The following is a 23,187-nucleotide window of genomic DNA, read 5'->3' on the forward strand; positions in this document are numbered from 1 at the left end:
GAAATATCAACGTCATTTAATAGTGTGTATTTGTATACCAGTTGGCGCTTTTTTTTTAATGTTTGTCCTCCTGTCCCCTCTGAAATACTCACAGCCCCGCAGGAGGTTGGTTGTGCACATTTATTCACTTGCTACGTCAGTCTGTCTTCACATGGAAGCATTGTTCTTTTGTCCAGAAATCTACAGTGCCTACCATAAAGAGGTGCAATGCTGTGAACCCATTCTGAGGATCTTATTCATACACCCTGAAGACTGCTGCTGCTCATGGGCTCACAGCCCATGGCTTTCTTGTTTACATTGCCTGTTATCAGCAGAGCAACAGCTGTTTGCAAAACAGCTTCTCCTCTTTCATCTCAAGTCTCCTGAACCTTCTCCCGTAAATGTTGTTCCTGCCTTAGACCTGTCACTGCATCTGCTCTAGCCACTGAGGCTGTCCAAGACCAGATCTTCCCTTTCACTGGACAGGGAAAATCTCCATGCAGCCTGCAGATCCTTGTCAGCAGAGCATTCTCCACTGAAAGGTTTGGTTTAACTGGGGTAGGTATGAATATGCTCCTGTACCCAAAAAATACTGTACAGCCTGCCACCTTCTTGAAATTTCCATGCAGTAGATGCACAGGGAATTTCATACAGGTCTCCTGCCCTGTAGAAGCGCTCAGTGTGACTGGGAGGTAATTTGACTGAAGTCCTTCCTAACTTAGTTTTATTGTCACAATATGTCACCCAATTTTCTCGGCTATGGATAAACTGGAAGGAAAGAGAGAAGTCAAGTTCCATAAGGTTTCCCTGAGTAAGAAAGGAAATATAGATAGGAAATATAGACTAACATACTGATCTCACTTGGAAAAAATAGCAGCATCTCCTTCCTCCATGTCTTTTCATCTGACCACATGGCTGGCAAGAGACCAAATTATTCTCCAAAAGACAAGTCTACGGCTTTCACATGGACAGGCCATTAGAAGGCACCAATAAGCCAGGCCTCAGGCATTGCTAGGTTTTGCCCTGGAGCAGGCAGAGAAGCCAGCAATATCTTGGAATTAGTGCTTATCTGCATTCCTCTGCATGGAGTCCAGCATTGAAGCTCCAAGGAAGATGCAGCCAGAATCTTTCTGAATCTGTCTGCCACCTTCACAATTATTATAAAAGACCCAAAATTTAGAAACCAACTGAACTTCCTGCCCCAAATTAATTGTCCCTTGTCATTATGCCTAAGAGTAGAAGATATCACATCTGGTACTGGAAAGAGTAAAATTGAACCGCCTATCAGCAGGGAAAAGACTGAATTTATCTAACCTTAGCCACCCAGAAGTTGCATGTCTAGCATAAGCCACTTGCCTGGGCTCCCCCTCCAGTCAATGGAGAGATTCCAGAACATGATTCACCACATCCTAAGAATAGTGCCTGAGGCAGGTGGCATGAATCACCCTGGGGAATTGCCTGGATCTCTGTGCAGAGAGCTTTGCCAGACCGCTTTGGTGACAAGCCTTTCTTTTAGGTGCTTAAAATTAGATGAGATGAATCCCACCTCAAAACGTTCAACCTCACTGTCTTCCTGAAATGTGGAAGAGCTGCAAATTGCATGAACCTGCAATCAGCCACTGTTTTTAAGTGGCAGCCTTTACCCAACAGAATAACAATCCTGCATGGATTTCACAGGGAAGGTGGAAGGCACCCAGGGGCTCAGCATGGTGTAGTCTTTGTCCTTGAACAGAGGGTACGGTGAGAGGTACTAGGCTGTTCCCGTGGCCTCTGCCCCCTGGTATGGCATGGCTGGCTCCAGCTCTGGCAGCTGCTGGATTTGCATAACTTGCATATTTCTACTTCATGGTCTTTCAGGTCTCTGCTCCCATACAGCCTCACAACATACAAGCTGCTATAAGCTGCTACACCCGCCTTTTAGAGAGGTAAAGCTTATCCCTCATTGCCCTGAGGGCACAGGACAGCCAGCATCACTGTGGTGGGTATTGGGCAGGCAGGTGTGATGGGCCACCCCGTCACACAAACCGGCCATGTGATTCTGTAGTGACAGAACAAGGTGTAATGGTTTTAAATCAGAAGAGGGGAGATTTAGATTAGATACTAGGAAGAAATTCTTTACTGTGGGGGTGGTGAATCACTGAAACAGGCTGCCCAGGGAAGTCGTGGATGCCCCATCCCTGAAGGTGTTCAAGGCCAGGCTGGATGGGGCTTTGAGCAACTTCCTCTAGTGGGAGGTGTCCCTGCCCATGGCAGGGGGGTTGGAATGTGATGATCTTTAAGGTCCCTTCCAACTCTAACCATTCTATGATGCAGTGATTCCCTGCAGGAAGAGTCACCAAATATTGACGTTGTGTGTGTCTGTTTCACAAAACAGCCTGTGGACAAATCTGCTGAATTACTTTGTCTGGTTGCAACTTTAAAAAAAAAAAAAAGAAAAAAAAGGATTAATCCAGCAACCTTCACAGAACATTTGTTTTACACCAAGCACAAGATTTGTTGAAAAATAAAGTCAACCATGTAGGAAATAAACATTTATAGAGAAAGAAATGCTCTCAGGTATGAATTAATTGTCTTTCTTCTTGGGCTACAGTCTTCTAACGTGTTAGGAATACCAGACACACAACAGTGAAATCATCATCTGAATTAAATATATTCATGTCTGGTTTTGTCAATATTGTTTGTTCAAAGACCTGAGGATGGCAGGTTTTAGAAGCTTTTGTGAGTTACCTGTTAAATTTTTCTCCTGTCAATATTTGCACATGTTTAAATCAGTGACCTAAACTCCTTCTTTTTTAGTATGCCAAGGTAATTTCTTCGTAGAGAATGGTGCAAGAAGAGGTGTCCTTGCAATTGCATTCTGGCAGGAAACGTGGCCTGGCACAGCCATGGATAAAAACCTGCTTTTTCGAAGAATTGCCAGGACGTTTCTGCCTATCTGATTGCTGTTCAGAGGTTAAAGTGCTGGTCCCTGCAAAGATTATCCAAAGTTTGAATAGTGGCTGATCGATTGATAGCTGTTTACCCAGAAGGTCCCTACAGAGTTTCTATTTTTGGTAGTCTATGTATTTGAGAACATAGGTCCTCAAAGGGATTTTAACAAAAAAAAAAAAAAAAAGACACGGGAACCATGTCCTCAGCAGTGCTCACAGAGTGCATATTTTTTGTTGTTTTGGGGGCGATAGGAAGCACCTCATGCCTTTTGTACAGCCCATGTCTGCCGGGAAGCGGGTCTGACTCCAGCCCCCCATGTGCCGTCCCGCAGGGAAAGCAGAACTGCTTATTTTTGCCTTTCTTTACAGCCAGGGATGCTGGCAGGACCTCACTGTTTGCCATTTCCTCAGTTTCCACCCTCTTAAATGAGGGCCCCAGGAGGGTCAGGCCCCTGGGGCAAACATTAGGTGTATCCTAAGTGTAATTATCCCAAAAGGGTGCCTCTGCAAACACGAGGGGCTCTTCCCCACGGCGTAAGGGCGGGCTGCCTCTGAGGAGGCTGTTAAGAGCAGCGAGGGGCAGCCCCGGGCCTTGGCGGGTCTGTGCCACGGGGCTCTCCTCACAGCCGCCATGTTGTGCCGGCCTGCCCCCACCCGCAGCCGTGGCAGCGCTCATGTTTGTCCATGCAGGGTTGTCCACAGGCACTCACTCGGACTCTGCCTGCTCCCCCTGCTTGGACTCTTTGCTTTGCCAGGACCTCTGCCTGCCAAAGCCACCCGTGCTCACCAGCCAGCTCATCATACAGCGCTGGTGTATGATTTACAATGGGCCCGGTCAGTTGGCTGCAGGAAGCTTCCCCCCCCTCCCCGGGCGGCAGAGAAGCCTGGGGAGATGCTGGATGCTGAGGGGAGGAGATGCCACCTGTCCCTTCAGTGAAGCCCGGAGAAGGCAACAGTGAGAAGCTTTAAAATCTCCTCTTCCCTTTTTGTCTTCTCAGCTCAGGCCAAGGGATTTGTGTGAAGTTACTCACACACAATTTCACAGGAGTCAACTGGCTTGGGGACAAAAAAATCCCCACGAGGAGCATTCCTGAGCCTTTAAAAATATCACACCCACTTGTAGCTGCACAAAGATAGATTTAAGCAGTTTTTCCTACTCCCTGTGAAAAATGACCATCAAGCCTTAGCAAGAAAGCAGAGGGAAAGTGGAGGTGTGTTTGTCTGCAGATAGCAAAAATAGAATGACATTTTTGCAAACTATTTTTCCAGACTGCCAAGAGTAATTTCTATACAACGTATGATATAGGCAAAAAATCTGCTGGTCTGTAGATTTCTGCAGTTTATGATCAGCCAGCCGTCATTTCTCCCAACAGTTGATGATGGACAATGTGTGTTTTGTGATGTAGCAAGCCTTGTTTTTCAGACAGAATCATAGAATTGATTCCATAGGTTGGAAGGGACCTTTCAGATCATCAAGTCCAACCATCAACCTAACACCGACAAATCCATAACCAAATCATGTCACTAAGCACCAGCACAACTACCCATCTTTTAAATACCCCCAGGGATGACTTCCCCGGGCAGCCTGTTCCAATGTTGGATAACCCTCTAGGTGTAGAAATTTTTCCTAATATCCAATCTAAACCTCCCCTGGTTTGTTGAGCTCCATGGCTGCAGTAGAGTTTGTGTTGCTCAACATCAGTTCAGGGAGCAGGAACGGGATAAACACGGTGTCTGTTTAAAAGAATCACCTTACTTGCTGAGAACAACTGCAACAGATACGTTCATCGGAGATCTAGCCCCACTTCTATTAAGTGGGCTAAAAACATAATAGTGTTTAATCAGTATTTCTTATAATAGTCTCTAAGGGCCAGTGACAATGTTGTGACTATTGATAATTGTTTCAAGCCTGTGCTACCCCAGTACCTCAGCCAGGGCATATTATGTGATTGTGCGCAAGATGTGGGCACATTTTGCAATGGAAACCTTGGACAGAATAGGAATAGGAATAGGAATGTCTTCCTGACTTCTCAGGAGAATCTCTCCTGGGGCAAGATACAGATGAAACAGTCAGATAACGCATACCAATAATGAGGGGAAGAAAACAACGCTCAGAATTGGTCTTGCCCAGTTCCCCCCTCGCTTTCTGCTTCTTCTGCATTCTTGCATTGCTATTCACACTTAGATGCAGCCATGAATTTGGTAAATAACTTACAGCTACAAAGGCTGACAAGCTGGCCTCATGGAAATCAGTGACGAAACTCACACTGATTTCAGTAGAACCAGAACTTCATCTGCAATGCAAAACGCAGATCACAGATCACGAATATTGTGATGCTTTTGCAAGAGTATGAGATGAGCAGAACTGCCACTTTGGCACTGTTTGACAAGAGACTATTTCGGAACTACTCAAGTGCTCCATTCAGTTCAATACATAGGATGGTTGTGAGTCAGCTGCAATTATTTTCTCCTTAGTTCTCTCTAATAATATGAGCATTTGGGTCTTGCTTTCAAAGTAGGCCACATTAGAGATGAAGAGTCAGCCAAGGATCCTGGCAGACAGACACCTCAGTCCTTACTGAAGCCTCGACAACAGAAATGCAGTTTCAAAACAACCTTTATTCTGCTTGAAGACTTATTACAATTTTTAAAGCAACTTAAAAACAAGACACAGCTCCATCAACTCTATAGCTTGAACAAAATTTCAAGGAGGCATGTTTTCATTGTTGCCTTGTAAAGGCAATTTACAACCCACTTTACCCTTCACCTCCTCAACAACCATTTTAAAACAAAGTAATCTTAATGTTTTAAAGACATTTAACAGAACAGAGCTTTATTTCTAAAAACAAGAATAAAAAAAAATAGCAGCATCCTGGGCAGCTAATGCAGTCTCATTAGGACAAGTGCAATGTAACGTTACCAACTCCCACAGTCCAGTTTAGTCTTCAACTGCAGTAAATACAACATAATTCTACATAAAATGTTGCATCTTGGAACCTTGTCCCATGGGAGGCATTGTGCTTTGAGCTGCCCATATCTAAAGTGACCCTGATAAAAAATAGTATCAGGATTCACCTTCCCAACTTAATACCATGCATAGCAAAAGCACTGTGTGAAAATCGGCATAAGTTTTCCCCATTAGAAGCATCTGAATGTTTTCCCAAGCATTATTATTTCATTGCCAATTACAAGACAAAGCCATTTCTTCACTACAGAACAGTTGACACCAAATAGAAAATTTGAAGATTTGGTTTTACAGATTGCTTGACTAGATTTCTTAGATAACTGAACCATACAGACAAACTTTTTTTTTTTTTAAAAAGAAAATATCCAACAACACAGAAACTCAGTTTTCTAACTGCATTTGGAAACATGCTGCACCCACAAAGGTCTAGTGTGCATGTGTGTGTGTGTCTTGAAACAAAGTTAATGATATCACTTACTGAATTCAGCAAAATGATCATGTTTGTTGAAATTGCAGCTATACTAGAATCTATTCATACATAAACACAGCAAGTGTGCAGGCATATGAACAGATACATATCCCCAAATCTGCAAATTCAAATTTCAACTTAAGGAAATCAGAAACTCCTGATTTTGCTTGTGGGTTTTGGTTCTCTGTGTTACACCTTTCAAAGGCCTTGTGAAAGTGCTGCTGCAGTGCAGCATAACTCAGAGATTTGAAGTAGAACAAAAAAATCCCCAAACAAAAAAAAATGTAACAAAACAAATCCCACCTTTGAATCATATTAGATGGAAAAACTAAATGTCAATAGATATACAGAAAAGCACCGTGTTTCTTCAGTTATATCCCCATACGTTTTTTTTCTGTATATATTAGTCTGTTTGAGATCAAATCAAAACTGGAGTGAACAATATGGTACATTAAGGACAAACAACTCTGCAGTTGAGTAGGGCCTTTGGCAGGATGTAGCTCTGTGCATTAAAGGAGGGAGGGAAATGCAGAGGCCACACAACATGTAAAAACCAAAGAAAACCCACTTGTGCCAATTTTAGGGCGTAAGTGATCCTTGCAAATTGCACAGACCCTGTGTAGGCAGAACTTCCCCTTAGGAAGCCCTATGCACTCATCCTTGCAACATAGTGCTTATTTCATATGGTTGCTTGTGCAAGAAAAGCAAGTGCTAAATTTGCACACACACACTTTTTTTTTTTTCCTTTCTCTGTTACAACGACAGATGAAGAGAAGTTGTACAGCACAACAGGAACAAATGATACCCCATACTGGGCTGGGCATGCTAAGGATATGGCCCACTGACATAGCAGAGGTTTTCATAATATGAGGAAAATTAGATCCAAATGCCTTAACTACAATAAAATTTCTTGACAAATGCTACGTGAAACATCAATTCAGATTACATATATTTTGCTTATAGAGAAAAAATACAATTTTACTTTTAAAATATTTAACATTCAAAAATTAATATATGTCCAAAGAATATCTTGGATTGCTACAAGTGTTAAATTGTTGTATACTGAACTAATTTGTAACTTCAAGCCAAGTAGTATAACTGGCATGCTAGAGCAATTGTTGGTGTTTTTTATAGTAAAAACCAGTTATTAGTAAACCAAATTTACATGGTCCTAGAGGCCTGAAAAGAGTGTGGAATGAGGAAGGGAAGGGATGAAGACTAAAATTCTATTCAGAAAAAATATTCAGAATAATTTTTTAAGTGGTGACTATCCCAAAATATTAATGTTGGTTGAATCTTGTTTCCTGATATAAATTCTAGTAAGAAAATACATCTATAGGAAAGCAAAGACAACCCACCAAAACAAAAAAAGAGCACAAAATCAAAAACAAATCAAAAGCCTTACAGCCTCAGAAATGAAGGAATAATGTAAAAATTAAAAGATAATATAAAATCTACTGAAGCCTGGCAAATTTCTTATTATTATTTTCAATAGCTTAATAAGCACTGCATAATTTGAATTAAACCACATGTATCTCTACAACCAAGCTATTATCAGAGAACTCCATGGGTCTTAATCTTTTGATTGTGTGTGCAACTCCCTTTAACAGTAATAGGTCTTGACTTTGCATCTTGGGGGAAGAATAAATTTATATGTTCACTTAGTCAAACCTTTTCCAAAATTTCTCTGAACTTCATTACTTTCTCAATTTGCAAGGTGTGAATTTCCTTATCGGTCAGGACAACAAATAAACACTGAAAACTACCCACAGTGAATTGTCCCAGAATTCCTAATAAATATATTAATCCAACTAGAGCAAACTTGTTTCATTTAACTAAACTTAATTTTGTACGTTTCTGGTGCCTGAAATTATAGAATTGTTCACTTTGGATACTGCCTCGGCCTACAAACCTATGAAAACAAATCCAAAAGGTTAAATATGGTAGCTAAATCATTTTCAAAACAACATTTTCCAGTCTTAATTAGCTCTAAGTTGTATCCAAATGTTCTCAGTAAAGGTGGGAGCTTTTTCTACACAATACTAATACAAAAAACAAACCTAGGCAACAGATTAGAGAAACTTCCTTCATATGAAATGAAAATACCTTTACATGCTGACAAAAATTCTGCCACAGTAGGTCAAGAAGTCATATATTTACTATGAAGAGTGGATTCATTCTGAAATCCAAACTATCTACACTTGTAGCCAAATTTCTTGGTTTTTCTGCAATCACTATCAGAGAAGGATACACAATTTTTCGTCTTCCAAATACAAAGACAATCATGATAGAAGTTCAAAATGCTTCAAGAAGCAAACATAGCGTGGTACCGTATTCTAAAGATATCTCTGAAACAATATTGTTGGACTCAGTGATATTTTGTAATGTTCATATATTTTTATTGAATAAAGCAGCTTTGAAGCTTATCAGGCACTGCCCAACAAAATATTTAGTCCAAAAAAAATTACCAACTTTTTAAATTTTGAGCTAGTAGCTCAATATTCTGTACAAAGAAAACTGTAAAATATTTCATAGTCTTAATTCTGAAACCAACTCTTGCTGGTTTCCTGTACATTAAAAAAAAAAACCAAACCCAAACAAACAACAAAATGAATAACAAAAAATAATCATCAGGAAAAATATCCTCAGGCAGAAGAAAGAAGGAAAAAAGAAGACAAGGAAACAAGAAAGAAAAACTAGCTTAACCTGTAGATATACTTGAGAGAATACTACAGCCTAAAGAAAATTCAGTATTGCATAGCACAGTCTAAGAATTCAGCTTTCAGCAAACAGAAAAGGGAAAAAGAGAAGCAGTTTGGTATTGATAGTTTCCATCAATGATAGTTAGTCATCCAATACTATATACATTATTATATATGGTATGCCATCGAAAATCCTGTTTTCTTCAGTCTTAAATATATTCTTAACAGGATTTTTAAATGTCTAAACAAAACACTTCCTGGCACTTTGCTATTACAATTACTCTGAACAACGTACTGTAACTGAAGTCCTTTTAAAGTGTCCCTTAGAAATAAAAGTGCCATTCTGCTACATATCATTCACCAGAAACCAAAAAATCCACAATGCTGTGTGTTTGGATCCACTGAGTGCAGCAACACCAAATCCAAGCCAGGTCGTGACCACGAAATTCCAGTAACTGAATGACAAAGACCTCTTACACCTTGTGTCTGGAGAATCCAATATTCTAGCTGGTAAAGCTTCAGAAGTGGTCGTAAACAAGCACCATGGTTAAAGGCCTCTATGTCCCTGCAGGGAGATCAGGTTAGGATTTCTCTCTCTTGTGTTTTTCGTTTCTTAATTAAAAAAAAAAGCACTTCAGATTAGAAACGTACATTCACAGCTTAGTACTGTGATATCTCCCACTGCAGTTGTGAAGAAAAGCTCTAGTCCCATCTGAAGACAGACAGCTTTGATACTGCAGCTCAAATTCTTGAGTAAGGCTGAAAGGAGCCTTCTCTCTCCAGAGGCCTCAATGTTGTCAAATCTTTTCTTTAGAAAAAAACCGAATAACCCAGAGTATTAAGAAGATCTTCATCGCCTCTGCTGTGCATATACTGGGTAGGCTAGTGTGACATTGAGAGAGTCATTGTGCTGCACGAGTGATGTGTGTTGATAATGTAGCACCAGTTCCTTTAGCGAGTTGTACAAGTTATATGGCTCTGCAAATCCATACCCAGTAGGTGTTTTGTTAATCACACAGTGCTTTACTTCTCCATCCACCCTAAAGAGGAAAAAAAAAAAAAACCAACCAGTTTTTAGTTTGTCAGTATAGTAACGTTAAGCTAGAAACTAAGGTATTGCAATTAATCTTAAGGTGCTAGTCACTATGTAGAATGCCTGTCTTCTGTGGTGGGATAATAGTAAAAGCCTAGGTTTAACCCAAATTCGTAGATGTTGTGTTAGCTTAAGGAGGCAGAAGATAGGGAGGACTTAGCAGCTACACACAGCATCCATGCTACTGTTTCCCTTCATCTGTGGGAGTGGCACAGGTTTGAGCTGTGTAGGAAATGGAGCTGCAATAAGGATGGCCTCAGGACTTGCTGGCCTGCTTTTAAGCCTGAAGATCCAATTGGATCCATGCACATGCAAGTGTCTATCTGCCCCCGGCTCAAGGTAGGTGCCTCGAATGTTGGTTACATTATTCACAAGTTAGGGTACGTACACAACAGAGCAGGCATAGCAGCCTTGTTTGCTGCTCTCTCGGACAAGGAATGTTCCATCTCGCTTTCCCCGCAGCAGATTTTCAGCTTGGCTTCTATTGATATTTCCCACGTTCCATGTTCTCTCATCATGGTGGGGCAAGTCCTCATCGTCTTCTACCATAGAGTATTGGCTGTTGAAATAGGACAAAATATGTTTGTGAAACCCATAGAAAAGCAAAATCCATTAATTAAGTAGTCCCCGTTTCACACTTGAAAAAAACAAAAAGTCAGTGGCTAGTAGGATGCCTCTCTGGTAAAACTAGGGATGTAAACCACGTAACACTGCAGCATTTAAACCACTGAATAAAAATAAAATGTAAGTTCTGGTTCTTGTTTCTTTTATAAATACTCATGTAAATCTGAAAAAGGATATGAAAGGATGCTGTATCATCTTTCAGAATCTGCTCTGAAGCACTTCATTACTTTTACTATTGCTCACTGTTTTGGTAAATAGCGAGCCCAACGAAATCAATACCCTTTGAGTCAGCTTCATTTCCAAAGATCAGAACACTTGGTCAGCAGGGAAAAATCATGCAATGTATCAACTACAGCTGCTGCTTGGGAAAGCTATGAGCAGTTGTACAGATAGACAGATTAATTATTTATAGGGGAGATGGCTTTGTGGGAAGGGTGGAATAGTAGAGTGCTCATCCTCTCCTTATAACCAGAGTATGAGAACAGCAGATAATACAGGGCCTTCTCTACCAAAACAGCCACCAACTATGAAGATGATTCAGAGTCATAGAGAATCCTCTGAGCTAAAGTCCACCATGAAAGAAGATTCTGGTTCAGCTGTGTGGATACCACTTTGATATTCTGCAGTTCCAGAGCTCCCCGCCTCTCCAGCAGCCTGCACTGGTGGACCCTGCATCTCTTGCTCAGCTTACAATCAGTCTGTGTTTCACTAATGTAGTTATTCCCACTGTAATAGGTTTTTAATCAGTTTTCCTCAGTCCAAGGAAACATGACTTCTCACTCATCCACAGTTCTGTCTTTGCTGATTTCTGTAGACTACTTTGAAAATCTTCAGAATCTCACAGAATTCAGTTTTTCAGAAAGAGGGTTCTTTTTTTTTCAGGTAACATTCTTTCTAGATCCCTTATCCCATTGTACTCCTATGTTCTGCATGATATTCAAATGCATTCAGCACCTACTAAAAGCAATTCCTGTTCTTCTTGCTGCCCATTATATTGATTTTTTTCTACATTACAACTTTTTTTCTAAAGTCATATTATGAAAGTTTAATTTTTCAGCAGAAACCTGAGCACTTACAGACTCACTGGCAAGAAGAGTCACAGAGTGAGAGAAAATGAAAATTTTCTTTAAACAGTTTCACTTACTCTTGTGATGCTACATTAAAACTAGAGCCTGGCATTGTTCTTTTTCTACTATTTAAGTGATGTATTACTGGAAACAGGTGCCCACATATTCACCATCGTATCATCTTTGAGCTGTGCTAAGACTGAGTGAACTTCATGGCTTTAAATCATGTATGCCATTTTTATTCCCTGCTTCTACCAGTCCAGCCACAGCAGAGATGCACAATTTCCAGGATAACAGTAGGAGACTCAATAAACCAAGCCAAATTAAAATAGATTGTGGACAAGGCTAGAATGTAAATGTACGAAACAGTCATTGTCAGCCTGCTGCTTCTGCTATATGTTCAGTCAGATAGTCTAAAAGGCATGTACAGGAAACTACCTAGGCCAAAAATGTTGATATGAATATTACTCAAACAACTTCATTTTTCTATTTATTCATTCTTCACTGTTACTACACTTTTGATACTATTTTGGTCTACATTCACACCACCCAGGTACTTTTTGCTTTTTTCCCCAAGAATGAAGTGAAATGTATTCATTAGCCAAACCCCTGTCGGAACCTATAATAAACTGAATTGCTGAAAAGACAGAATACTATCCTGCCATTTCCCAGAAAAATTAACCAGACCACAATAACAGAGAAGGATCACTCTTCAGCATATGCGATTTTATTGTCTCCAACAGCAATGTGATATACTGATGTGCATATCACTGTGCTAGAGAGCGCCATCGCACCAACACTTGAAATTTGGAAAAAGGCTGCCCATGCCTAAGAAAACTTCTAAACAATTTATCCATCCGTATGGCATCTCTATAAGATACTAAGATCTTATGATCTTAATTTTGCTGGTAAGAATAAAGACATAGGTTAAATTCCACTGTTGTGCTGTAGTAACTTGATTATGCACTTCCCTGACTAATAGAGGGGAAGGGGTGGGACAAGAGTCCCTTCTAATACTTGCACGATGCTGGAGATGTGGGCTTGAGCTTTCCTCTGTGTGGTCGAGGAATTAAATATGCTTTATCTCACTTTTGCATAAGATGATTTGAAATATCAGAAATATTTAAATCTTTTAATACTCACTCTTCTGTATTTTCGTTTCCAAGCCATTCGTTTAGCTTCTTTTGCCGAACACCTTTTTGAGTCAGCCACCTGGACAATAATTGCAAATAAAATGAATTGTTAGTTACGGAAGCTGGGTACCAATACAAATAAAAATATTGTTAATTCATAATGATACTCACATTAGGTACTGATCTCTTGTCTTCCTCAGCTGTATGAGGTCTGGCTTAATGCTGTTCATGCGCTTGTCTATCTCTCTATATTCAGCTGCTTGCTTCTTTAAATCCTCTTCTAATCTACGCCTGCTGTCCACAATTTCACTTATTCGAGACTTCAGTTTTTCGTAGTTGTGCATAATTCTGAATGGAATAATGTGGTAGGTTACAGTCTGATGATGTCTTATTCATAACTTTATAATCAGCTATTCAGTGGTGTAGACACTTAAGAGAACAGATTATTTCTCTAGATGTAGCTATACATTTTGCAAGATCACATCTACCCCACTTGAGACTCGCTTTGCCTACAACCGAACAACTTTACACTCGCCATCTTGCTTTAGTTTTAGGCAGATCTATACTTGGCATTGTTTCTTTCTTCAAAATCATACAACTTGAAATGCAAATACAAATACTGACCTTTGTATTTCTTTTTCATTTCCTTCTCGCTTGAATTTTTCAATGTATTCCTTACTGTATCTTTCTTGCGTCTGGCACTGCTCTTCAAATATTTTTATTGTTTCATTAAACGCTTCAATAGCTGTTCTTTTCATTTGAATTTCCTGAAAAATAAAATAATTGTTATTACATTGTTATCAGACAGAAGGTATGATTTATTGGCTTGTATCACAGCAACACTTCAGTATATTGTAACAGAAGACTTCAATACTCCTTTACCAGAACGCATTCTACCTGCAGAACCTTACATTCTTGCTGCAGTGCAAAACAGGCCCATGCAAAAGGTTACCATGATGAGCCTTTCCATGATGAGGTATTCCAAGAAAGAAAAACTGCTAGACAAAAGAGCTAGGCACAATCTTTGTTTTATATAAATGAGTTTTATTCGTGATGATTACAGCCTTACAGCAATGCACTTTGCACTTCGTACCAATTAATGTCCTCAGAAGCACTTGTGGCTTTCTGAAATAAAAGTGTAAGATATTGGCCTGGACAGGTCTCAAGAGGTCATCTAGTCCATCCTCTTGTCCCTACATAGCTAGTTGATAGCTAAGTCTTTTAAGTCGTTAGTTCAAGTTGCCTGCACTTCTCCCTCTGTCTTCAATTATTTTTAGGCATATTTCCTGCACATTTTAAGAAGCAGTCATGATTCTGGGTCTGAAAAACAGCACTAATTCACTGGCACTTCGGGACTTGGCTAATAATTGGTCGAGTTGAAAGAAGGATAGAGGCAGCTTTTAATTCCTGCATTGTTATCTACACATGTAATCTCTCTACTCTGCATAGATGAAACCAGACTCTTCAAAAACTAGTAATAAAATACAGCGCTTCCCTGAATATGTGTCTTGAAAACTGTCACCCAGCTTGATGAGGTCAGTATGCAGAAGCGTTGGTAAAACAAGATAGTTCTGTGCTTGCTTTGGATGTAAGTGTCAGACTTGGGCACGGGGTGGGTTAGGTTACAGGTGGTGACTGTTCAAACATGAGTAAGCGATTCTCCTATACTGAGCAAGCACTTCAGATATGTTTCCTCTTTTGGGCAATGGCAGTGGTGGCGGAAGGGAGTGGGGGGAGGATGGAGGAAGATGGCAGTATGAATTTACACCAATATTCTTCTGAATCTACAAAAGTCTTCCAGTCTCCCTTTAGTTTCAAATCCAGCTCACCTGAGATGTCCTTGTGTAGTCTTCATAGAGTCTGTCATATTCTCGGCTTTTTTCTTGGAACTGGGTATTATATTCATGCAATTTCTTTCCCACTGCTTCAATGCTATCCTCTTTTACAACTTGATCCTGGAATGATGAGCAGAAGGAAAGAGATTCCGTAAAGAAACAATGATATTGCACAGATTTTCAGGATAAAACTGCTTAAAAATGCCTAGACAGTTACATGATAAATGTGACTTCTCTTTCATCAGTATGGAGATATAATATACTATAGGCATAATATGCAAATGAGAAATTACAAAAAGCAATTTTACATTGCAAGTGTTCAACTTTATACAGAAAATTATATATTTCATCATTAATGAGTGGGATATTTATTAACATAAATTTATTTCTTAATAATGTATCTCTAGTATTTAAAGTTTTAATTATTTATATGCAAACTGTGCAGTTGGTTTTAAACAAAAGTAACCGTTTTCATACCCACTTTATTTTTTCAATTACTAACAGACCTGAAGTTCTCCGTGATAAATGACAACCAGTCTGCAGAAATTTCTCTGTATTTAAGTGAAACACAAGAAGAATAGACCAAATTACCTGCTGGTACTTAGACACTGGATACAGTAATTTTACATCCAGTTTAGGATTATACTGGGCTAGAGATTCATTCCGGTAGTGGTTTATTAGCTCAACCACAGAGTTGAAAGTTAATGGGTCAGAAAAGCCGTATTTTCCATCGCGATGAAATATTTTGATCAATTTGTTATTTCCTCCTTTCCTGCAAATAAAGTTTGTTGAAAAGTTAGGCATACTTCAAGTACTATTTCTAAAGAACATTGTATTTTAAATGCAGTATTGTGTTTTACTCTCAAGTATTACAGACACAGTATAACTACTCTTACCTTAGCGTAAGCGTGTAGTCCCCGTGCATTTTGGTTGAAGCATCTCGTACCAAAAAGGTACCATCAGCAGTGTCTCGAAGCTTCTCATTTACTTCTTCTCTGAAATTGAAAGCAAAAGTAACTTATCATTTCAGCTACTTCTCCCTCCATTATCCTCTCACTGTGCTCTAAATTCTTCTGTTTTAAAATAAGTGGGGATTATAAGCCTTCTTGATCTCCATATTAATATATAGTTATTTAATAGCTTATTTAACATTGCTGGAGAACAACTGGGATATAAAAATGGTATATCCTATGTCCTCTCACTGCTAGACAAAATTACATTAATGGAAAGGTCTTTCTACTTGTTCATACAAGCCTGCACATTTGGAGCAGCCAGTGCTGGTCTAATGTACCTATATATAGCACAGTTAAAAATGTTGCTAATATATGGCACTTGTTAGCCTGGCTTGTTAACTATTGTGCCTACAGTTGAGGTTCTGCATGAAAGACAAGAAGAAAATACTTATTTCTTGGTGTTGCCCTTTCATGCTAGCATTTCGTATAGCTGCCTTAAAGTAACAGAACAATCATTTCACATACTATATTCTTAACTGACTGCCAGTAACGTTTTAGTCATGTTTGGAATAAAACCAACCGTAATATATTTGTGTTGGAAAATATCCTAAAAATGTCTCTTAGAACTCTAATTTTTCTATACTTAAGCATAATACATACACACAGAATAGCACAGCAAGAGCATAAAGCCAAATATATGAAATACACGTCTTGAGCTGCTTTACCTTGAGATATCTCCCCAGTACCATTCAGCATCTTGTAATGACATGTTGTTATTCATGCCGTTGTTAGTTGCAGTGTTAGGTTTTGGTGGCTTAGGAGGCAGTGCTGCAGATGAGAGAGGGAAAAAAAAGTTGATTATAACTCATTGAAAGCCTGACTACATATTCCTTGAAATTACACATCATTACATGAATGAGGAAAATAAAATAGTTATAAAACAGAGTTTTCCATTACTAACAGTCATTGAAAGACATTAGAGGAATCAAGATATTTTACTGAAAACAATCTAATTCAACAAGAAAGCTGTACCATTTCAAAAAGTATGTTACTTTTGCAGTAACATACTTATTTTAAGCAAAATATAACACCATACTCATCTCCTCCCCCTGTGAAGAAAGCATTTGAGATAAAAAAATCTGAAGTTTGCTTTTACCTTCTTCTACTCAGGTGAATATAAATAATAAAACATGTAAAACTGTTTTTTTTGGTCTCCTATGTAATGGTCTTAGAGGAATATTGCTGCTCCCTCACCTACAAGCTGAGTAATAAAAGATGCAAACCCACAGCAATACAGTATATTTTAAGAAGAATAATTGGGGTTTTGTGATCCTCAGCATTCTGTGCAATGATTTGCCAAAAAAACACTTTAAGAAACCCATCTGTGACCCAAATATCCCTTGTGTTAATCTTAGTATTCTACAGAATAAACTGTGTTCCAAATGCCAGGACTGATTAAAAACCACATCCCCCTCTTCTCAATGTCAAAGCTGCATACGTATACCAGTGGGTGCCAGAGAAGATACTGCAGCACTCCTGACTTAGTAGCAAGGGGGACTACATTGGAATCAGGATTAAAAATCAACCCGGCTCTTTTAGTTCTCCAGTAAGTACGAATGCTCCTGAACTGTATATTATGACCAGCTACAAAAGACAATGTTTTTAAAGTTGCAATGAATACCCAGATAGCAAAGTATTTTTACACGATAGGAAAAAATGATGCAATATCAGTTATTCAATTAATATTGCAATATTTTAAAATCTGTTTTTTCTTCAAACAATCCAAAAAAATAACTTGTGATCACTGCTTCAGGAAATAAATGTATTATTACAGCATCTCCTTTTAGTCACAGTGTGGAATAGAGATAGCAAAAATAATAATACAAGAAATACAGAATTTTTATGATATAATAGCAGAACTAGAACTCCATCTGACAGAATAAAATCAAAACAGAAACAAGTCTTTTCAGTAAAAATTCAATTAAGTAAGCACACAGGTATTTCTACAGATTATGATTCTAATTACTGTAACCATGCACTAAACCACAATATAATTATAATTTATGAAAAAAAGGAAAAAGAAAAACTATTTGCATCAATGACAAAGTACAGAAATCCTACATATCCACTAAGAATTTTTCAGCAGCTATTGTAAAGACCAAAATGAATTAAGTCTTCAATAATAAGACTGCAGTTTTACCTGGTGGATCCATTTCTATGTAAAACATCAAGTCTGTGCCACAATTTATATCTGTCTTAGGATATTCTATATCCAGTTCTTCCATATTCCAAACAGTATTGTACATTTGTATGAGTTTCACTGAGTAAGCTCAGATACAAGAAAAGAGTCAGGCTCTCTTTGTAATGGTGCCTTGGAATTCATTTTAAAACCTATAAGGGGCTGCACTGTAACCTATTACATCATAATCCTCAGCCAATCATGTCAAAATAATGTCACCAGACCACTCCTGTTTCATCATTTTGTTCCACATTAATCCTAAAACAATTTCAGTTTCAGAAGGAAGCCTCACACTTAGCAGAACTGCAATATAAACCTGGCATTACAAACAAAAGGAGCGAGCGGGCTCTCCTCGCCGGCACTCCCGGCTCCGGCTCCTGGCTTTGCAGCATGGTACAGTCCAACCCTGGCAGGATGACAAAAGGCTGATATGCTGCAGCACGTAGCTCTTACACACACCAGCACACAACACACACACACACTCACACACAGGGCAGCTCCCTTTAGAAGTAGGTCGGCCACATCCCTGCCTCGCATTCTCCTGCTCGGATGCCTGAAGCTTACCATTCGAATAGCTTTAAAAGCCTTCTGGACCTACCGTACGTATTAAAGATGCAGAAGGGAAAAGAGCATGACTCTGTGTGTGTGTGTGTGTGTGTATGTGTCTGTGTACATCCATCACACACCCATTTCACACATACACACACAGACATATGTACCGCCGCACAATGAAACACGGATTATGTGTTTAAATTCTACAGATTTCTGTTATTTCAATGGACAGACAGGTCTGATCTACTTGATATTATTATATAAAATGTGCTTACTGCAGAGATGTCTTCTCCCCTTATCGTTTTGTAATAAAATACAATTCCAATCAATCTAGATGAAATAATTTTGAAATCTAAAAAGCAAATATTGTAATCTTACTTTCAGCAGACTTCCCTAAACCGTGGAAGAAAGTCAAAACTGAGCAAGATCTTGAAGTGATTTTGCTGAACATAAAAAGCCAGTCTGTCAGGATACAAAAAGATTTAGTCTGCTTTTTCACACTGTTTCTCTACCCTGTTCTCATTGAGATACTTATCAGGTTAATTGTTTTTAAAAGCAAGTCTCCCCTGTCAGTGTCTCCTGCCTCACTTGACTTTATGTCATCAGTACCCTCCTACCATTTAGATATATTCCTTCTTAACTTCCCCCCATCGCTGACTGTAACTGTCTCAGACCTCTCAGAAGAAACATGCACAGAACAGACTATTAATTCCAGCGCAGAATGCTATGTAAAGCAACGTGAATGCTATAATCTATGGGGGCAGAATAGGAGATCCCAAAAATAACCACAACAAAGAGTAGCTGTAGCAACTATCTGTGCCTACATCATAAGGAATCCTGATGTGGCTGAAATGTGCTCTATCTCACAAATATTCAAAGTTAACACCATTTATTCCTTCCCAAATACTTCACACCTATCTACCCCCGCTCTGTGCCCCTCAGCAGTTTACCCCTTTTAGACAAGCATTAACATACAAGAACACGCCTGGAGTACCAACAGCTACAAAAAATGCATGCTAGTTTGCTTCATACGTTAACAAGGTTAAATTCATTCTGAAGTCGACTCTCCGCTCCCTGTTTAGGTAAACATGTTCCAAAAATTCCTTCCATTTCCAAAATGAAATAGGATACTTAAAATCATCCCAGACACAAGTCCAAACACTGAACTTGGAGGTTATACCCCACCTGCTACCCACACAGTTGAGTTGCCAAGGTAATTATTTAAATTAGGTAATAAAGATTTCCTACAAAGACTACGTTGCTGCATTTAAGTTTCTTCTGGGATCAGTAACAGTTTTTTTTTTTACTCTGTCTAATAAAGGCTTTCAGGAAAAATTAGTTCTCCAGGGTTTCACTGGTGGCCAAATTCTGGACTGTCCATGCTTGTATTATCAGGTTAGTTCTCAGCTCAGACTAGCCCAGCTTGCAGGCAAGAAAAGACAGGAGGCAGACAGGCGATTCCCCACTCCCAGTATAACCCAGAGAGGTACTGAGGTACTTGACTTTCATTCACAAATCTTAAGACCATGAAAGCTCTACCTACTAATCATTTGTCATAAAATACTTCCATGAGGTGATGAAGAAAACACACACAGAAATTCAAAATCACTTACTTTGTAAATTATGCATCACAAACGCTCGCCCTTGTAACACAGCCTGAAAATATAATCCAATAGCATGAAAAAGTAATTGGTTTCCTCTTATAAAAGTCTTGCATTAAAAAAATCCCCGAAACTCCTTTTCCTAGGAAGCTTCTCTGAAGCAATGAAGAAAAAAAAAAAAATCTCAAAAAGAGATTGCTCTGCTTTCCAACCAATCTTCCACAAAAAAACCCTAAAAAATCTGTAACATGCAGTGAGAAAATTGAAGCCTTCTCTTGCTTCTTAACTGCTTAAAGCTCTGTGCAGTGCAGAAGGTATCCACTTACTCTGGTTCATCATTAAAAAGTGAACCTGACTTTAGTACTGTAAAAAAAAAAAAAAAAGAAACCACCACCCTCGGTAGCTTGCACGTCTCTCTCAGATAAAGATCTCAGTTTCATGATTAACTTGGGCAGGTTCAAATATTTGCTGAGCCAGGGATTTCAGGTGGGGGAGGGGGAGCCAGATTCAAAGTAAAAGTTGTCATCAGCTAACAAGTGGCCAATGCAGGGCTAACTTTCTCATTTTAGCTAAGTAAATGAGAAGACCATTGTAAGAGGCCTTAAAATAGTCTCTGTCACTAGCTGCTGAGTGCAGAATAAAGTCGAGAAAACACCATGCACAGCCAAATACAGGAAGTGGCAAACTTTCTGCAGGAAAAAAAAAACGAATCAAAATCTCCCTTGAACAGAGCTGCATCTCTCAGAGCAGCTCTCTGCAAGAGAAATAGCCTGCTTGCAAGCACAGCATCACCTCCTACACACTCAGGCAGGATCACAAATACAGGTGCTGCTTAAAGACCCTTACTATAACACTGCGAGGCATTTTGACCATTTCCTATAAACTGAAAATAGTAGAAAAAACCATCTGCCCGTATCCATGGTATTTTCCAGTACGTTGGGGTTGTTCATTTCTTGGGCAGGCAGGCAGGAAAAGGGACCGTACAGAGAAGGAGCAGTTTAGGTCAAATATATTTTCCTTGCCTTAGAGTTTGGTGGACATCAGACTTGCTAAAGGAACAGAGCAGCAACTGAAGAGCCTGCTCCCCGTTGCCTACAGGGGTTAACTTCTTTGCCAGCTATACATTTACAAGGAAATGAACTCAAAGTGAAAGGAGAAGCAAATCACAAGATTTAATTCAGAGAAAGAAGAAAAATGGGATGAATATTTTCCTCCCACTTGCTGGAAACAGTGAGAACTTCTAGTAGCTGTATTCCTTGAGACCAGCTTGTGCTCCTTATGGCAGTCAAATGGCATCGAAAAGTTTTTACTTCTCAAAGACTGCCCCTACCAAAATCCTCGTATGCTACAAAATCCCAAACCCACTTGTACCTTCTAATGAAATCCCAAATATCTGCAGTACATTTTTGATGTTTTACATTTGATTGATGAGCTTCATCTATAACAATACCTTGCTTTCCTAGTTTTAGCCTTTGCCTAGTTGAACAATTGTCAGTTCTATATATAATTCAAAGGAACACTGTCATAAAGGTACAGCTTACTTCAAATGTAGATGGTAACAGGTGTTTCTTAACAAAGCCCTATCTTAACTTTTACTTAAATTTCAAAACCTTGAGTGGTGCCCATTGAATCTATAGATTTGCATTTGCAGAAAGTCAGCAGCTTAATATTTTTTGCAGTCATACTCACAGCTCACAGTATTCTTCTATCTAGAAAGCTTTTTTTTTCCTAAAAAAATATTTTTGAAGCAAGAAGAGAACTGATCAGGTTTGACAGGCTTGCATGTGTGTTACACATACTTACATCCAAATAAATACACACATATATAACAATCTGTAAAAAATTCTAATTATGTTGTATATGCTGTTTCAGTTTTACCAAGTACTTTCCATTAGGCATTGAGAAACATAAAGCATAGACTACTGTCAAATCCTAAACCAAGAATTCGACATTTCTAGGTATGGTGATTAACAAAGCATTTTGCTGTCCGTTAAAGCAGGTATAAAGCCTGATTTTTATTAGCTTAGAAGGGGAGCCCTCTGCCGGGTAAGGCACGGATGCACACTATCTCTCCCCAGCACAGATTGCCTTCTGCAGGCTCCAAACCACGCTCGGTGCTGCTGACAGTCCAGCCCAGCCCCTGACGCGATGGAGAGAAGTCCTGACAAGGGACAGCGTTCCTACATATCTGTGTCCCCTAGTGTTCGTGACACTACCGAGAGGACTGTGGGCTGAGCCTGACCACTGCAGCAGCCCAGGGGAGCCTTGTGTTCGATTCCAAGAGGAACAGGATCAGCCTTTACACTCCCTGCTCTGGTTGGGCTGTTAGGCTGCCAGGCTTGCTCATATTCTGTGCAGCTAAAAGCAAACTGTCTGCATCTGGGCTGCCAGGACCCATTCCCCAGCAAGTGAGGAGTTACCTGTAAGAGAGTCTCATTACCTTGCTCATTCTTAGCTACGACCCTGTGAGGAGTAAAACCTACCTCTTCATGCTCAACAGTGCAGTATTTTACAGCTTCAGCCACTATTCACCATGTTATTTACAAGCCTGGGAAACAGGAGTAAACTGGGATAGACAGTCTAGACAAAGCAGTTCAGCTTGAGTCAGAGCACAGGCCGTGAGAGGCTTCAATTTGTGCGTAGAGGGAGGCAGCTCCTTCCCACCACTGCCATGGCTCTGCCTCTGCTCCCGACCAGCCCCTCTCCCTGCAATGCCACCAGCTGCCCCTGGCCCCTCGCCTTCCCACTGCCTCCCCCTTCCTCTTCGCCTTCCTGCAATGAGACACACTTTAACCTCACACACCCAAAGCCACCCCAGGGTCCCTAACAGCCCTTGACCCTGAGTGGGCCCCCATCTCCCTGAGTTCCCCCTGAGAATTACCCCCAGCTCTCCCACTGCCCTGCCGTCCTCTGCCTCCCTCGCTAACAGCTCCAAACCGGCCGCGCTGCCATGGTCAGCCCTGGGACCCACATCCAGGGCAGGCCTCCTCCAGACAGGAGAGCCAGGAGCCTTGAAAATGAACTGAAAAAAAAAAAAAAAAACCT

At 39.8% G+C, this 23,187-nt stretch overlaps 1 protein-coding gene across 3 annotated transcripts in view; it reads right to left on the reverse strand.

The window, feature by feature from the left end:
- Positions 1-5,508: 5,508 nt before the first annotated feature.
- PIK3R1 (phosphoinositide-3-kinase regulatory subunit 1) overlaps positions 5,509-23,187 on the reverse strand; it is a 59,366-nt gene continuing 41,687 nt past the window's right edge. Inside the window, exons 1-10 of one of the 3 annotated variants that reach the window (XM_014964936.1) lie at positions 20,155-20,505; positions 16,476-16,578; positions 15,694-15,792; positions 15,389-15,569; positions 14,792-14,917; positions 13,587-13,729; positions 13,134-13,310; positions 12,973-13,041; positions 10,527-10,697; positions 5,509-10,085 (exon numbers count right to left, since the gene is read on the reverse strand). In XM_014964936.1, the coding sequence (XP_014820422.1) occupies positions 9,896-10,085; positions 10,527-10,697; positions 12,973-13,041; positions 13,134-13,310; positions 13,587-13,729; positions 14,792-14,917; positions 15,389-15,569; positions 15,694-15,792; positions 16,476-16,578; positions 20,155-20,170 (1,275 nt within the window). In that variant the 5' untranslated portion in view covers positions 20,171-20,505 and the 3' untranslated portion in view covers positions 5,509-9,895. Of the gene's footprint in view, positions 10,086-10,526; positions 10,698-12,972; positions 13,042-13,133; positions 13,311-13,586; positions 13,730-14,791; positions 14,918-15,388; positions 15,570-15,693; positions 15,793-16,475; positions 16,579-17,950; positions 18,121-20,154; positions 20,506-23,187 lie in introns of those variants that run through there. The other 2 variants (XM_014964935.1, XM_014964934.1) reach the window with 2 other exon arrangements.

Source organism: Calidris pugnax, unplaced genomic scaffold (assembly GCF_001431845.1).
Source record: "Calidris pugnax isolate Ruff unplaced genomic scaffold, ASM143184v1 scaffold273, whole genome shotgun sequence".
Classification (NCBI taxonomy): Eukaryota; Metazoa; Chordata; class Aves; order Charadriiformes; family Scolopacidae; genus Calidris; species Calidris pugnax.